Source organism: Anastrepha ludens, chromosome 2 (genome assembly GCF_028408465.1).
Source record: "Anastrepha ludens isolate Willacy chromosome 2, idAnaLude1.1, whole genome shotgun sequence".
In the NCBI taxonomy this organism is placed as follows: domain Eukaryota; kingdom Metazoa; phylum Arthropoda; class Insecta; order Diptera; family Tephritidae; genus Anastrepha; species Anastrepha ludens.
In genome coordinates this window covers 67,887,528-67,905,361 of record NC_071498.1, presented here as the reverse complement: position 1 = coordinate 67,905,361, position 17,834 = coordinate 67,887,528, and the positions used below count along the sequence as shown (strand labels likewise).

Sequence of the window (17,834 nt, the reverse complement as noted above, 5' to 3'; positions counted from 1 at the left end):
GAAATTAGCTGCAGTATAGCTTGACGCAGTGTATGCGTGTTCTTTTTTTATTAAAAAGTTGTGCAAGTAACAATAATATCCTTTTGGAAAACGCCAAATTTAGTTGCAATAATGCCAAAAGAACGCTCCACTACAGATCTAGCTGTGATAACCGACGATTGTATAGCTGCTCCTCTTTTATAGCTGTTTTTGTGGGTGAAGTTTTATTACATTTGTATTTAAAGTTAAGGCGTTGTCTCCTATAAACACATATGGGAGTTCTTCTAACACACCATCTAGCACACGTCCATTGCATCCAATGCCAATCATAATGAACTCTTTTTTATCGTTGACGATTGCCATAAGGACGATACTAAAAGCTTCCTTATTATTAAAGTATATATAAAGATCCGGTACCAGGTGGGTGGCTTATTTTAATGTACTTCCCATTAATCGCTCCGAGACAGTTGTAAAATTCGTACATACTTTTGAATCCATCAGTAACAGTTTCCCATTCATCCGTTGTAATTGGCAACTGAAAAAATAAAAGGTTGGATTGCTAGATTATTTATATATACATACTAGCTTTAACCCGCGGCCCCCCTCGCGTAGGAGTAGTTTTGAGGGATTTAGGATATGTATATAAACGAATTACAAACAATAATTTCATAGAAAATAATTTTTTATTAATAACCATAATATTACAATACCCGGCAACCGTTGCTATGCCTCGTTGAATAAAATCAAAACAACCAATCAGAATAATATCAAGCTAAATTATTTTTATTAATTTTCTATCTCAAACCGTTTTTGAACTTTGCATTTGGGTCATAGTTGAACAACTTATGCGGATTATGAAGTCTAGAGTGTGTTATAAATAGTGGGAAATAGGAAAAACTAAGATTTTTTAGATTAGATTTAAGCAAATATTCGATTATTAGTGACGAATGAGAGTGGTGGCGCGGCCTGGGGGCTGTGGGAAGGGAGTTCCATCATAAAAACGTGCCTATAACCTTCATTGGGTGAAAATATGAATGTATAAAAATTTTTACGTCATTTGGTGTTGTCGTTTCGTAGTGATGCGCGGACAACGTACAGACATTCACCTTTATAGTATAGAGATGTATATAATAATATACATAATATATATATAATAAATAACAGCAATTTGCTCGAAATAATTTCATACAAAAACAAATTCAAGTAGCGCGAGACCAAAGGACAATGTGGAGAATTATTAAACATCTAGTTCTAATCGAGGAAAAGAGCGAGTTATCCAAAGTGTCGATGAATGGCGAGGTGCTAACAAAAAAGCACGAAATAGCAAACGAAATGAATGTATTTTTTATAGAAAGTGTAGAAAAAATTAACAAAAGCATACCAATAGGAGAGTATAAAGAGGATATTTAGCAAAGCGATGTTCAGTTCCAATTCACGCCATTAAAATTACACGATTTAGAAAGAATGATTAAAATTATGAACAACAAAAAAGACTTAAATTTGATATCTACGAAAATGATATTGGAAGATTGCTTCCTAAATATCATAAACCACTCGCTGAAAATCGGGGAGTTCCCCGATAAGTAGAAAGTCTCAACAGTCATACCCGTAGAAAAAAGTAAAAACACAGATAAGCAAGAGGAATTTCATCCAATTAACATGCCGATGACTGAAAGTAAAATTCTTGAGAAGGTTGTACATAAATAATTAGAAGCACATTTGGAAAATAATCGATTACTATTGGAAAATCAATCGGGGTTTAGACAACACCACAGCTGTGAGTCAACGCTAAATTTAGTGATCACGAGATTGATAACAGAAGTAGCTGAACGCAAATGTATAGTGGCAGTCTTCCTAGACTTTAAGAGATCATTCGAAACAATCGGCAGAAGCATTATAATAAAAAAAATGACAAAGTACGGAATAAGAGGAGTTGAACGAAAATGGTTCGAAAGCTACTTAAGCAACAGAAGGCCGCGCACAAGGATATCGGATTGGAAGTCTGGCCAGAAATCCATTGCGTTGGGAGTACCTCAAGGACCGTTGCTGGGAACACTTCTATTTCTTATATACATCAATGATATGGAAAAAGTGTTATGGGGAGTCGAGGTCTGCCAAATTGCTGATGACACGCTATTGTACACAACTGATAGTTTAATAAATGAATGCATTGAAAGAATAAACTCCAATTTAAAAACAAAAAAACAAATTGAAACTTAATGTTAGCAAAACTAAGACTCAATTTTTTCGTAGACTTAGAAAAAGATTGTCAATTGATAGCGCATTAAGATTATATAATGTTATGTTCAAGCCACATTTTGAGTATTGCTCTACAATTTTGGTCTTGTGTTCAACAGAAATGAGAAAGAGGCTGCAAGAATTACAAAATAAGGGTATGCGTTGTATTCTATTGTGCAATATTTTAACCTCAATACTCGATACTTTAAAATGGCTTAACACCAACCGTATAATTTAAGGAATAACGGCGATTTTAGAATTAATTTGTACAAAACTAGTAGGTCACAAAACACTCTATTGTATAAAGGATTAAAATTATTTAATGAATTGCCAAACACTGTTAAAACCGAAAGAAATATTATTATATATAGGAGATTATTGACCGATTATATTAAAGAAAATATTGTATAAATAATCCAGCATTAGGCAAAACAAAAATGCAAATTACAAATTACAATAATTTTTATATTTTCAGAGCGTTGTTTCTGAATCACTCAGATTTGGTGACGAATCAAGTGAGAAATCGTTCTGTGGAAGATCTACAGGGCGCTTCATTTTCATCAATTACAACTATATTTCCACTGAAATTACTTTTACATTCTTACTTTAACATAATATAATCCCTAAGAATGTAAGTTAAAGCTTCACAAGTGATCAGGACAGCTTCGCTTATTGTTTGTCGTGATATAATGGCTGTAAACCTCTCATTTTTAAAGTCCCTGAAATGGTAAATTAAAGGAAAAATAATAATAGGGAAATACAGGGTGAACGATATGAAGTGTTACCTATTCAAAACACCATAACTTTTTTGTGTGAAATTAGCTTTTATTGATTTCAAGGATAAAACTGTTCAAAAATGATTATCATTTTAATATATATTCACTTGAGCTCGATATGACCACCTTTTGCCTAGACTATAGCCTTCAAACGGTCAAAAAATGAGTTGCATGCTGCACGAATGTGATCTTGAGGTATTTTGGCCCATTCTCGTATAATCGCTTTTTCAGCGCATCCATACTGGCATATTTTTTAGTCCTCACCTAGCTCTCCAAAATGGACCAGATGGAATAGTCCATCGGATTTGCGTCTGGTGAATTCGAAAGCCATTGTATGGCCGAAATGAAGTGTGTAACATGATTTTTTAACCATTCTTGATTCACAAGAGCTTTATGAGACGGTGCCGAGTCCTGTTGGAACGCCCATGGTCTACGACCGAAATGTTTGCGTGTCCACGGCTCTAAAGCAGCTTCTAAAACATTTCCCGATAATAAGTCGCATTCACTTTGACACCAGGCACGATAAAAACGATTGGAGAGCGTCCATCAGCGGTCACTGCGGCCCAAACCATTACTTGCGATGGGAAATTGCTTCGAGTGGCCATACGTAGGCTCAACTTCTCGTTTGAGCGTTCGGTCAAGTAAACACGGTCGTTTTGAGTGTTTATGAACTGCTAAATTAGGACATTTTTTTCATCAGAAAACAAAATGTTAGGAAATTCGCCACGTTCGTGCAAGCACAACAACTTCTTTGCTCTTTCGCACCGAACCTTTTTTTGATGGGGTGAAAGATCGTGTGCTTTTTGGAACTTGAAAGCCATGCCCTTGAGCTCATTTTTCAATATGCGTCGAATGCTGTTTTGCGATATTTTCAGTTCTTTGGCCATTTTTCTTCCACTTCGACGTGGATTTCGATCAAGTCGAGCCTTCACTTTCCTAACCATTTCTGGCGTTGTTGGGGTTTTTTTTGGTCCACCTCCATAGCGTTTTGCAATGCTACCAGTATCATTGTAACGTTTTATAGTGCGATACACAAACATTTTATTCACTTTGATGTGACTGAGCTCACGAACAATGGCTGGTTGTAATTTTCCAGCCAAATATTTATATCGCAATCACACTATTACGTTTGAATTCCATCATAGAAAAAAAAAATTCAACAAAACTGAGACGCAAATGCTTTTGATGGCTAATAAACAATGTATTGAACTGTCATTAGAACAATTTTGACGTTGATGTCATGACATGTTTTACAGATACAAGCAGTGTGAAGTTGGTAACACTTCATATCGTTCACCCCGTATGTGTAATACTTTCCAGTTGCGAAATGATGCAGCGTAATTGTTAATTTTTCCCTCGCCAACACCGTATCTTGTTTTGTTAAAAATGGGGTGACTAACTGCAATATACTATACCTGTACGACATACTATACCTGGACATCAGAATTCGTTTTAGAGGTATGGTTCCTTTGGCAAAGTTTCTTATTTTGATCCCTAGAATATGATTTTCATAGAGCAAAGGGCGATTTTTTTGCCTCCCCACAAATCGACCCGGCCTACTGTACGTACATATAGGTATACAAAATTGTTCTTGGACATACGGAAATAATTTTCGTAGTCGTCCAGTTCTTTATGAAGAGCAATTGCGACCAGCAGGTTTACACGGGTATATTTTTCCAGTCTTGGTATAATTTTTTACTCGAACATCTCTTCGCATTTTGCTTTAAAGAAAAGGCCGGCAAAATGGCTAAACATGCTTTCCTTTTATTTTCTTGCGAAAGTTTTTAATGGCTCACCATAGTTTACTCACAGTAAGATACTCTTGTAAATACTGTCAATAAATGTTGAGCATGTAGCATACACTTACACATACCATTAACATGGATCGCGATCGAAATATCACAATATATACTGAACTCCTGACATGCCCCTTGAGAGGCAGAGTTTGAAGTGTCTATCGCGATAATCAGATTAATAGTAGAAACTGAAATGCGTTTTAGTTCTTTTCACCCTTTACTATTTATGATAATAGGTTCCTTAAATTGTGCACACGTTGTAAATATTTGTCCGAGGTGTGAGATTTCTTTTTCTTGATTGGCGCATGACCTAGCCAATGTAGCCGCTGGATCTTTATTTGCTGCGCTATGTCTATGTCGTTGTAAAGCTCATACAACTCATTGTTCCGTCGCCTGCGATATTCGCCGTCGCCAACGTGCAAAGGTCTAAACATCATCCACAGAATCTTTCTCTCAAACACTCCAAGTGACGCCTCATCGGATATAGTCATCATCCAAGCTTTCGCGTCAAACGTTGGGACGGGCATGATGATAGCCTTACCATTCAATTGCCTACTTTTTCCAAAGTAGCACTTGTTGGCAAGAGAGATTCTCCGTTGGATTTCAAGTCTGCTTTGTTATGGTGGTTCTTAGATAAACGAAGGCTTTTACAAATCGTAACTGTCAGCAGAGACGTAGTTTTTTTCGGGATGACGCCCGCGAAGAGGTAACTATTATCAGTCCTGCTATACCGGCATAGCAATACGTACGATTTGTAGCCTCACAGCTACACCTACGTACTAAACACCTCTCAATCTACCACAATCTACCACTCTCCACGTGGAACTGCCAAAAAGGTATTACCTCACGGCGCTGGTTAGCTCATAGTTCAGATTTTGGGAGCATAGAGTAGGCATTAGAACAAGGTGTAATTAGCGTCTTTTTCCCTCCCCCAGTATGGTTTCCCTCTCCGAGACAGTTTGGAGAACTGTCATGACTGAAGCTATGGAGGTATTTTCGAAATACCCCGTGCTTTGAAAGGAATCGGATTAGGCGGCCTAAGATATAACAACTCCAATAGCATTATCCTAACATATATAGGAATGTAAAAACAACATACATATATAGAAATTTAATTAGGTCTAGCCAAGGAGCAGCCAGATATTTGGTGGCTTCTAAAACACTCAGGCTAAAAAGCGTATTGTATTAAGGGCTCTGGAAAGAGGGTAGATAGTCAAGGAGGGAAAGAGAAGAGTATCAGAGAAAGAGATAGGAAAGAATAGAGACAGAGACAGAGGTAGTTAGTCCTGTGAGAATTTTCCAGATTTTTTGGCAATCTTTAAATATACTCCAGTTTTACAGAACCAATATTACTCATTCTCACGACTTCGGAACCCAAAACTGGTAGCCCAGCTCTAGCAACGGCAGGACACTTACAGACATACCCATATACTTTTATACATATTTATTTTAGAAAGCCAGAAAGAATTGATTTTTTTCAACTTAATATATTTTAAGAAAATAAGAGGAGATGCTATAAACGTTATGCTTATTATGAATATATAGTTTTTAAGTTGCCACATACAACACAACGTAGTACATAAAGTTGTAAGCAATTTTAAACCGTCGAGATCTGGAAAATCTTTATTTCCCGATTTTATTCTTTCAAAAAGGTGTTGTTGTATTCCACACCACATTCTCAATCCAGTCTAAATACAAATTGACCTTCGTATTTATGCTCGGAATACCAGCTGTGCCACACACCACATAACCAAATGAAGTTATCGCGGCCACTTGCAGCATGCATGGATAACTTGGATGCGGCACATATAATGGCCCGCCGGAGTCACCGTTGCACGTGTCAAAGCCACTCTGATGACTGCCAGCACAGATTTGCGTACGCTCCCTAACACCCCACTCTAATTCGGACTGTGCTGTTTCAGATGCAGTGCAATCATTACCTGCGAATACATTTAATTGCACTTTGAGTAAATGCGGTGATGATATCTTGTGTTCGGTTTCACCCCAACCCACAGCTGTGAAACTTTTATATTCGGTGTTCTTAGATGGCAAGCAAGCGGGAAGGACATACTCATTAAGTGTCGCGTCTCGAGCCAATTCGATTAATGCGATATCATTGTAACGCTCCAAATTATACATTGGATGCACAACGGCATTGCGTACATCGAAATCTTGCGTTTGAGTGGCATCACTTTCAGTGCTGTAGTCCAATTCGCCGAGTCGTACGAAATTGATATCTCTGCAAGGCGGGTGAGGAGAGTCCATAGTGAATAATATTTATTTTATTATGTTTGTTTAAATTTGTAAAAAAGGAGAGTCCATAGTGAATAATATTTATTTTATTATGTTTGTTTAAATTTGTAAATCAAGTACTCACCGTCGCCAACAATGTGCTGCCGTGATGACAAAACGTTTGCTTATCAAAGTACCGCCGCAGTACCATTCTATAAGTCCACTGCTCTTATCCTTTGATCCTAGCAGCGCAATCGATGGAAACTCTTTTGGCGCCGCTTTTTCACCGCCATAGATTAGGGGTTGTGGACAAGAGGTGGGCGCGAGTTTCTGATACTCGAAGCAAGCTGGAAATGAAAAATTTCTTAAGTATATAAAAGTATTTATAATGAAATTTAATTTGCACCCGTTTTTACCTTTTTCAGCATACGTGGTTGGTTCAATGCTGCCGAAACGTGTATCTAATACAATATCTGATCGAGGACAGCAAACAATGCCCAATAACTTGTTGCAAAATGGTATGGCGCTGAAATCGATCGTTGAGAGGCTAGTGAATATATCCGGACAATATTGAAGCTCCTTACATTCATTCCGAGCATTGTTGCAGTCTTTATCTGCACGTGATGGTGGATTAAAGTAATGAATAGAAATAAAAAAAGAAAGTCAGTAACAGAAAATTCTAGCAGAAGAAAAAGTTTATTAAAGAAACTGTCGAAATTTCCAAAAAGTATTATTTTTTCCTTTCGCTTGCCTAATCACTGTAATGGCTCTTAAAGAAGATAACCCTAACTACGAGGGACGTATATATCCACTCAGATAGTCAGGCAGCTCTGAAATCATTACAGTCACTAAAACAGTCGTCAAAATCGGTTGTTGAATGCCACAAATTATTATGCGAACTATCGCAATATTTTAAAATAAACCTGATCTGGGTGTCAGGCCATCGAAATATATAATTAGAAGGTAATTGTACAACAGGAAAGGTACTTATGTGTTGTATATATATATTACATTGGCCCAGATAATGTACTAATACTCGTACAAATTCCCTTCGCTACGTGCAAACTATTATTACATAGACACTCTATCAATCTTAAAATACCCTTTTTGTTAAATAGGTAGGAAAACTTGGCCGCACAAAATCGCTACTGAATGTTAGGAGACAGGATATGAGAAGCCACGATAGGAGTACTAACAGGGCATTGTCTAATTGGAAGGCATGCAAATAGACTGGGGGTACCATATATTGACGCATGCTCTATCAAACCCTCTCATCTAACGCCCCTCTCCCTCTGGACCCAATCTGTCGAAACAGCAAGTTTTCTGGGCCTTCCGTTAGATAAGTTAGACGAAGACGACCGGTAATTTACACTATACTGACAGGGTAAACTATACTGCTATAACAACAACAATTTAATTGACAAAAAAAAAAAATTCAAAATACTAGGCTTAATTTTAGACTCTAGGTATCACTTTATTCAGCATTGCAAATATATGTTCCTGTAAGAATTCACTACAGTTAAGACTAAATATTGTAAAATACATATCTTTCCGCGAAACATTTCCTCGTTCACATAAATACGCTTATCAACATTGTCAGAGCATTTTTACTTTCCGGAAATTGCTCCAAGCCCAACATTAAAATTTTCGATGTGCCAGACCACAGTGCGATTCGGTGAAATCTCAGATCTTTTCCGATTTCTCCCAACGGAGTTATTTTGCCCGAATCTGGATCGTCCAGCATAGCGCAAAAATAATTCTTTGCTGCCTAAGATAATTGAATACACAAATCCAATACTAGCCAAAGTTATCAGCAACGCAGCGAAGGGAATTAGCCATAACAAATTATACTCGTATGTACATAGTTCGCGAAAGAAAATGGTATTCCATTACATACGAGAGCGAAGGCTATTGAACGTCGCCTACAAGGTTGATCAGCAACAATTGTCTGAAAGGCAATTTACTAGTGATATCCAAGAGAAATACCCCAATGACGTCTTTCAGAAAACTTTTTTCGAATTGGCAAGCAAAAGACTGGAAGTTTTTTCTTTTTTACGGCTCCAAGCCTGCAGAGTTCAGTTCGTTCGTCGGGGTTACCGACGATGGATAATCAGTTTGCAATTGGCTTATTAATCCAATGTGCTGTGTTTTCTGCCTACACCTCTAGGATGCTCCAAAGGAACTAGAGGCTAGCATCTCTTTTTCTAATTTGGGTAAAGAAGTGAAGCGAATGGATTGCAGGTAAACTAAGGACGAGCCATAATATCTCCTAGCGCCGTCTCGGCGAATACATCCCTGTTGGAATTAAATGCCAGTTTAGAAATCAAGTAGAGTTTTTCTCTTGCCAGCAAATGTCTCTCTGGTTTAAATTAGGGGAATAACAAACACATTTTACAAGTGTCTCATCGTACTCTTCCCATTGAATGGCGCGAAAGCTTGGACGATAACAGCACCCGATGAAGCGACCCTTGGAATGTTTGAGGGAAAGACTTAGTGAATGGTTTATGAATCTGTAAGCGTTAGGGACGATGAATAATGCAAGGAATGAAACGATTAGTTGGATGAGCTTTACATAGACATAGCATAGCGTAACGAATAGAGGTCAAGCGGCGCCATTGGATAGGTCAGGTAGTACCAATGTGTAGGCCCCGCCATTTGTGGAACAACATCAAGACGCACACCACAAATAGGAGGATAAGCTCGGTCAAGCACCCAAAAAAGGTGTAAGCGCCAATTATAGGTATATACATATAAATACTGGTGGTGGCATCCAAAGAGGAAGGGCTTCTTTGCGCTAGAAAGTCTAAACGAATAAGGACTTGGCTTCGCACACCTGTAATGCTCCCATTAATAGCGCTATTCTTGAATTATGATAAGGAATTGATGAAGCAACTGGTTTAAATATACATATCTTGGCAGCACTGGAATAGAGCTGCCTTAAATTCCATTTGTTTGTAAAATAGTGAGTTATACCAATTTTTTGAGGTATAACCATACTCGCTAGTGGCGAATCTTGCTCGATAACTTTGTTGTTGCTTTCACATGCTTTCTGCCGAGCAGAGAGATAGCGAGCAGAGAAGTGGCGATTAGAAGAGGCCTCAAGACACGACGGCGCCCTCTGTTGGATTCGGCTAAAATCGCCAAGGGGGTTACTGCGCCAATAAAGAAGACTACTGCATTCCATGAGATAAGGTACTGCGTGCATGAACGCGAGTACGGGTTTGTTGTGAGGCTAAAATGACGTCACTCAAATTTCAACCTAAATAATTTAGCAAATTCTAATTTTTCTAAATAAACAATTTACGTGTGAAGTAAGTGTAGGGATTCCCCTTTATGCGTGGATGTATGTATGTAGGTAAACTTGTATTTCAATATTTAAGTGAATTTTGTAGCAACTACACGTCTCTAGGCGCATAGATACATTTTAATGGCACAATATACATAAATGTACTCTTATGTGCAATACTTAGGTATAGTAAATCAGTATTCAAGCATGTATGAATGTATTTATATATTTATATTAAGGCAAATATTTGATTATTTGCAATTTTATAGTTTTCATTTGAATCTTCATCAGTTGACGCCCCAAATATAATGCAACGCCGTCGATAAGTGCAATCATTTACTTTGAAATTCATTGCCAATAAACATTTCTTTTGTAATAAGTGTTTTTTTAAATATGTGTAAATTAATACGTTTTATAAACAAAATTATTTAGAATTATAATATCTCTCTGGAAATGATATTTTTGGTTTTCGCATTTCCTAATCATTTTTAATGATTATGTATACGAATACATATGAGAAGTAAAGAAATGTGTTTGTTCGAAAGAAAGTAAACTTTCAAACGGTTAATTATTTTTAAATGATTTTTTTACAAGAAAGTGTAAACCTTACGCTTTGCGAGTAAGTTTTCAATATTTTGAAAAGTTGGTCAAGCGTAAAGAGAACCGCGAAATAGCTGTAGGTGATCAAGTAGCATGTGACCTACCCTTTACATATTAAAGGTGGCTGTTGGCTGCAGTAAACTCGTGGTCAGACAATATTAAATGCAATAGGTGTACAAATTTCTTTTAATTTGATAAGGCAGATTTTGAAAAATACCAAGTAGTTTTTCGAAAAGCGGGTTGCGAAGATTCACCCTAATAGTTTTTTTAATTTTCACATACTCGTACTCGTGTATAACGTTTGCGTAATGTTTTTTTGTTGCTTGCTGAGACATAGAAGGTGGCTATATAGCAATGATAGGCTTTTGTATTGTTATAAATTCTTCTTCTTCTTAATTGGCGCGATAACCGCTTACGCGGTTTTGGCCGAGTTTAACAAAGCGCGCCAGTCGTTTCTTTCTCGTGCTAACCGGCGCCAATTGGACACACCAAGTGAAACCAAGTTCTTCTCCACCTGATCTTTCCAACGCAGAGGAGGCCTTCCTCTACTACCACCAGCTAGGTACCGCATCGAATACTTTCAGAGCCGGGGCGTTTGTATCCATTCGGACGACATGTCCCAGCCAACGTCGCCGCTGGATCTTTATTCGCTGCGCCATCGTTCCATCGTCTGCGATATTCGCCGTTGCCAACGTGCAAAGGTCCAAAAATCTTACGCAGAATCTTTCTCTCAAACACTTCAAGCGTCGCTTCATCGGATGTTGTTATCGTCCACGCTTCTGCGCCATACGTTATAAATTAGCAGCTGTAAAAGCTACAAATGATATCCAGCTGTCAAATTATTCTGTAAGAATTGCCATTTTATCGTGCATCATTTCAAATTTGTCGAAGGTGTGAAAGTTATTCCAAAATGAAGTCTAAAATACAAAATTTATAGGGGTTTCCAGAGATGATTAACGATTTTTTATGGCTGGAATTGGACGGTATTGATCTGGACAACGTTTATTTTCAACAAGACGGCGCTACGTGTCACACAAGCAACGAAACCATTAATCTTTTACGGAAAACGTTTCCGGACCGTGTTATCTCTCGAAGAGGGGACTTGTGACTTTTTTCTTTGAGGCCACGTGAAAGAGAAGGTTTACGCCAACAGCCCAGGGTCGATTCAAGACCTCAAAGATGGAATTCGTGCAGCTATCGAGGACATAGGGCAGCCTCTTTGCAATTCGGTTATGGAAAATTTCATGAAAAGGATATTGTCCTGTAAGTATGATTTTGGTGGTCATTTGCCTGATGTTATTTTCTTCTTTATAATGAAATAAACATCCGATCATTTATATTAAAAAATAGCATTTTTCTTTGAATCTCAAAATAACACCTCTTATTGGAAAACCCTATAGTTTTTAAAGGCCGTTGGGAGCTAATATGAGCATAAACTACTACAGATAGTTTAATAAAAAAATAGGAAAAGAGTTTAGAAATGTATAAATATCATTCTTTGATACTAAAAAGTCAAGTAGAGTAGAACTTGCGATCTCATTGAATTCTCTTAGAGCGATTTCTCCTTTAATAACACGAAAACCAAAAGACAGTGAGAGTATTGACCTTCACTCTCTTCTCTAGAGAATGTTAATTAAAATCAAACCGTAATGATAGGAAGGCATAGGATTTGAAAATTTAACTACCTGGGCGCATATCTAGGGAACATCTTCTGTACACGTTCAACTCTATCAATTGCAAATTGGTGGCAAGGCCTCCAGATAAATATTGCATAATCTAATTTAGAGAAAGACCAAAATGAAGAAAAAGTTTTTTCTAGTAGCGGTCGCCTCTCGGCATGCAATGGCAAACCTCCGAGTGTATTTCTGCCATGAAAAAGCTCTTCATAAAAAATATCTGCCGTTCGGAGTTTGCTTGAAACTGTAGGCCCCTCCATTTGTGGAACAACATCAAGACGCACGCCACAAAAAAAGGACGAGGAAACCAAACACCCAAAAAGGGTGTACGCGCCAATTATATACATACATACGGATTTGAAAACCTTCAGAAAAAGTTGAAAAACGATATTCACCAAAAGCAGCTAGGTTGAAAGCTGGAAACCTACCAACGATAAATCCATTCTGAAGCTACATTATATCCTTAGCCTATGCTAACAAACAAACCACATTAGACGGGCTCGAGGCTAACATAGCGGAGCAAATTTTGGACCGAGTCATCAAAAATTGGATCCAATACTTGAAGCACTGTCAGTGAAGCCGAAGCAGAGGTGAATGTAGCCAGAATCAAACTCATATATTATGCTGTTGCTGCTTTATATAAATTTCTTATCCTAATTTGTTATCTGATATAGTTAATTATAATTAATTTCTTGCGATTTAAGGAATGTCGCCGCTTGAAAAAATAGTGTGGCCAATTTTGGAAATTTTAATAAGAATCAGCTTTATCAAACTTGCGGGTTTCCGGTCCAATGAACTTGGATGAATTTACTTCGGACGGTTGTGCGTCTATAACAAATTTTCGCCGATTTTATAATATTAATATTTTTTAATGCACAAACTTTATTCTTTGTCTATACATTTGTAAACTTTTTCGTATGTAAAATTACTGTATTATTAATGAAACTCTGCTCTAAGTGGATATTTACAATACAACGCACAATTCGATTTAAATAGTACGAGGAGTCTCTGTTAAAGTTATGCAAAACACTGAAAATTCATAATTCTTTAAAGTAGGCGTTGGTGAACTTGGGACAATGGGTTAGGTTAGGTAGTGATGGTTGCCCAGAGAGTGGGCCCACTTGGACGAAAGAAGTTTGGTTCATCCTTTGTGATACCATTGCAAGCGGGGGGAAAGAGGTGAAGGACCAGGACGATAGGACGAAAAGGAAAGGGGTGCGGAGGGTGAAGTGTTTGTGGACTATGGACGGTGACTAGTCTGCGGTTGTGTTAGCCTCTTTATGCTTCTGAAGAGGTTCATCCGATTTTTGTTATCAATAGCTGCTATATCAGCAGGCGCAGAAAAGAAGTGAGAACGAAGATGCTTAGGGCAGAGGCTGAGATGATTCCACATCATCCTCCATGCCGCTGACGCAAAAAGGACTCTAAGTAATTCCGAGTCTCACGGAGCTTTCGAGAGCCGTATAACAAGCTGAAGTGAAGATCTCCACCAGGTCATCGATCGCCCCCTCCGAGAGATCTAAATTTCCCTTTGGTGCTTCGGGGAGAAGGTTCAGCAGATTCCTGCCGCATGTATCCCAGTCCGTTCTCCACTAGAAAAACCAACGTGTAATGTTTACCATAATGAGTATTTAACATAAACCAAATTATAGGGCATCTAATGGTAGATGGTTTGGTGTGGAGTTTGACTAAAAGAAAAAATATAGGAAAACTCCACAGATACTGGGACTCCAAAGATCATTTTAGAAACATTGCACACTTAAAAAATCTCCCTCTTCACTTGTACTCGCCACTTTAACATCACAATGGAAAATAAATATACTTTCCCTCAGACTTCACAACAAATATGAAAATAAATAAATAAATAGCTAAATGCAAAAGAAAAAAAAATGCTCTAAGACACATTTCAGTTACTTGGGAGGTAGGCGTATTTAATGTCCAATTTCATTTATTTTTAGATCATGCCTTAAAAGAGGCTAAACACCCATTGTGGTGTTTGAAATTTTTTTGATATTTTTCTTATACCAAACTTTAGGTGTTTTCCTTCAATAGTTGCAGATATATCCAATATTGTTTTTGAATACCTTTTTAGCTAAATAAAACAAATGATTTTGAGTGCTCAAACAATCTTTATTTTGACCTTTACGTGCTCCATTGCTTGTCTGTTTATGATTGACGTACGACGCCATTTGTAAAAATTATATAATTCGAGGCTCAAAGCAATAGTTAACGGTGACTTAAATTTTTTTATAATATTTTAATAATTATTGACTGGGTTTTATTTATTTTTTGTTTATACAAATTATAGCTCTGTTGCAAATACAACGCAGCAAATTGTTTTACACTTCTCAAGAAATGCTAAGTCACTCACACAAAAGTGCTCTAGTTACTAGTTGTTTTTCCCACATGTCAATACTTTTTTCTTGTATCTAAAACCTCAAAAACCAGCAAATCTCGTCGCTGAATACGCTTTTTGTTTTGATCACTTTCAACTTGTATTTACATATATTTATGTTCTATACACGTGCGAATGCTTACCGCTAACTTGTCCATTCATGACTGCTAGCAAAGTAAACCCGATTACACATAAAGTCGATATAAAATACATTAATGTGCGAGTTTTCAATGTGAACTGTTTTTATGTACGAACGTTTTGTTATTACTTATAAACAACGTAGTCACCTATTTTTGGTCGGATTCACAAAATCACAACACTCCGATAAATTTATTGTAGATGCTACGCCGTTCGGTGCGATTCTGTTATGAGCGCCTACAAAGAGCTAGCAAATAATTTATTCAGATCTTTCTTTGATGCAATAAGCACCTTGCGCTCAGTGATTTGCTCCCTCGTTGAGTATTATCAATATAAATATATAATATGTTTAAGTATGAGTGAGTTTATTGCACTAGAATATTGATTACTCTTCGACCGGCTTCTAAAACCTGATTATTCATTATGCATATGGCGAATTATCATTCATTATTTTCTTCCTTCTTTAACATCATTAAATGACGTTTGAGGAATTTATTGTTGATTTCGAAAATTTGTCAAGGTAAGCGCCTCATTGTTATTGTTTATCCGGGCAACAGTAGCAGTGTACAGTTTGTCAAAAAAATCTTTGCATATGAAAATAAAAAAAATAAAAAATCAAATCAAATAACAACTTTTTTTTTTCAATAATGTTTTACAAAAACATGTTTTCCAATATATTGAATAAAAAAACTTGTAAGGCGATAATAATATGTATATGAAACAGTTCAATTTCTCTGCTGTCGAAAAAGTGTTTGCACGGTTGGTTGAAAAACAAGTTTGGTGCAATTTTTGGTCTTTTGGGGTTAATATTTTGTATGTCCTCCGTGGGTATCAATTACCGCATGAAGACGAATACGCATTGACTTAATTAGTTTCGGAATATCATATTCCAATGGCATTTTTTTCCCACTCTTCTCTGATGAATCTTATTAATTCAGTTTTATTAGTTGGCGATCTTTTTCCTACTTTTCTTTTTAAATGAACCCACAAATTTTCGATTGGGTTAATGTCGGGACTTTGGGCGGGATTATCAATAACTTTGGTGCAGTTGTAGAGTAACCAGGACCTGCATAAATAGGATTTATGTTTGAGATTATTATTATTATTATTATTTAGTGACTGGTATGAATACCAGAACTAAAATTATGTTTGAGCATTGGCTGCAGAGGCCATCAGCTCTGTGTCGTCTGTAGGTGTCTGGATTATTTGTTATATTGTCATTTCGATAGTTTTAATAAATTTTCTTATTTTTTCGATGTTTGAGTGACTGGGAATGGCGAGGATGTCGCTTATTTGTTCTGAGTTTAGTATTTCTTTTCTCGCGTTGGCGTGATTTGGACCATATATGACTAGATGTGAAACTCTTTTTCTCGTGAGAGCGCTGAAAAATGTGCATTTTTTATAACATTTTCCAATATTGCCACATCGGTAGAAACATGAATTGGGTATTTTTGAACCAAAGGTCTGGAATTTTTAGTTTCCACACCGCCATTGAGGTTAGTATTTAGTGTGCGGTTGCCCAATAGCCTTATATCACTTCTAAACACCTACATACACTAAAAATAAGCACAATCCGTATGAAATATGTACATAAATAAGCAAAAAATTTAAAAATTTATATGTAAATGAAATTATTTAAACCTGAAATACAAAAGTAATGTAATAATAATAAAGTAATGAACGCGAAAAACATAAGTTGTAAATAAAAACATGACTTATTGCGACTTTTTATTGTAATATAACACAGAAATTGGGTAAAAAAAAAAAATCTCAAACAACGAACAGAATAAGTTAAAGCAGATTACCTTTAATTTTTGTAAAATATCTCAAACACAAATTCAGTTCCCTTACCTACGCTTTTCAACCATAGAATATTGACGTATATACAAATTTACATAAACCAACACACAGTTTTCCATAAAATTACATTATGCACATAAGACTAATTAAAAGTAGAAGTCGAAAAGGATATAACGAGCTTTGGATTCTACAAACTCACTTAAATTCAAATTATTACATTTCAATTGAATTAATTTTAAGACAAATAATTATAAGCATTTCAACACGTCATTTCTCCATTAAGCAAAAACGAACTGTTTTCGTCTGTTATTTTTGGCGCGTTTCTTCTGGCAGTCTGCCATTTCGCCTATCAGCTGTTCAAAATCCCATAATGTGTGAGTGCTGGCAAGTTTTGAAACGTCCTCATGGGCGCGCTCTCTCTCAAAATGAATAAGTTTCACATCTAGTTATCTATGATTTGGACATTTGTTGAGGATGTGGTCCAATGTTTGGTTTGTGTTGCGGTTGTACAGATAGGGTGATTTTCTTTTTTTAAGATATGTTCATGGTACCCTTGGTATAAATTGAACAATTTCGTACAACGACTGATGACACATACAGTTTAGGACGCCCCTCTGAGAAATTCATTAAATCAAGCTAGAAGACAGAAGATTGAAAGTCATTGAGATTATTGGCATGCCAACAAACGTTTATGCAATATTTTAGCTCGACATTTGAGCATAAATTAGCTCCTCTGTGCTAGGTGGGTGCTTCGATTGCTAATAATCAATAAAAAATTGCATCCAAATTTCTGCAGTTGTGCTGACTGAAATGGACGATTTCAAATTCGAATTGTTCCCTACCTAGCATGCCCAACATATTTAGTTTCAAGCACCTATTTGTTCACTAACTTCAAAAAATTATTCGGAATCTGAAATA

The 17,834-nt window shown here is 36.7% G+C and overlaps 1 protein-coding gene across 1 annotated transcript; it reads right to left on the bottom strand.

Annotated features, from left to right (window-relative positions):
- Positions 1-6,275: 6,275 nt before the first annotated feature.
- Positions 6,276-15,337, bottom strand: LOC128857925 (phenoloxidase-activating factor 1-like). The gene is made up of 4 exons (XM_054093776.1): positions 15,122-15,337; positions 7,438-7,635; positions 7,167-7,368; positions 6,276-7,028 (listed from the first exon to the last, which is right to left on the bottom strand). Exons 1-4 carry the CDS (start codon positions 15,189-15,191, stop codon positions 6,434-6,436), a joined length of 1,065 nt encoding a protein of 354 aa, XP_053949751.1. The 5' UTR covers positions 15,192-15,337; the 3' UTR covers positions 6,276-6,433.
- Positions 15,338-17,834: the final 2,497 nt, after the last annotated feature.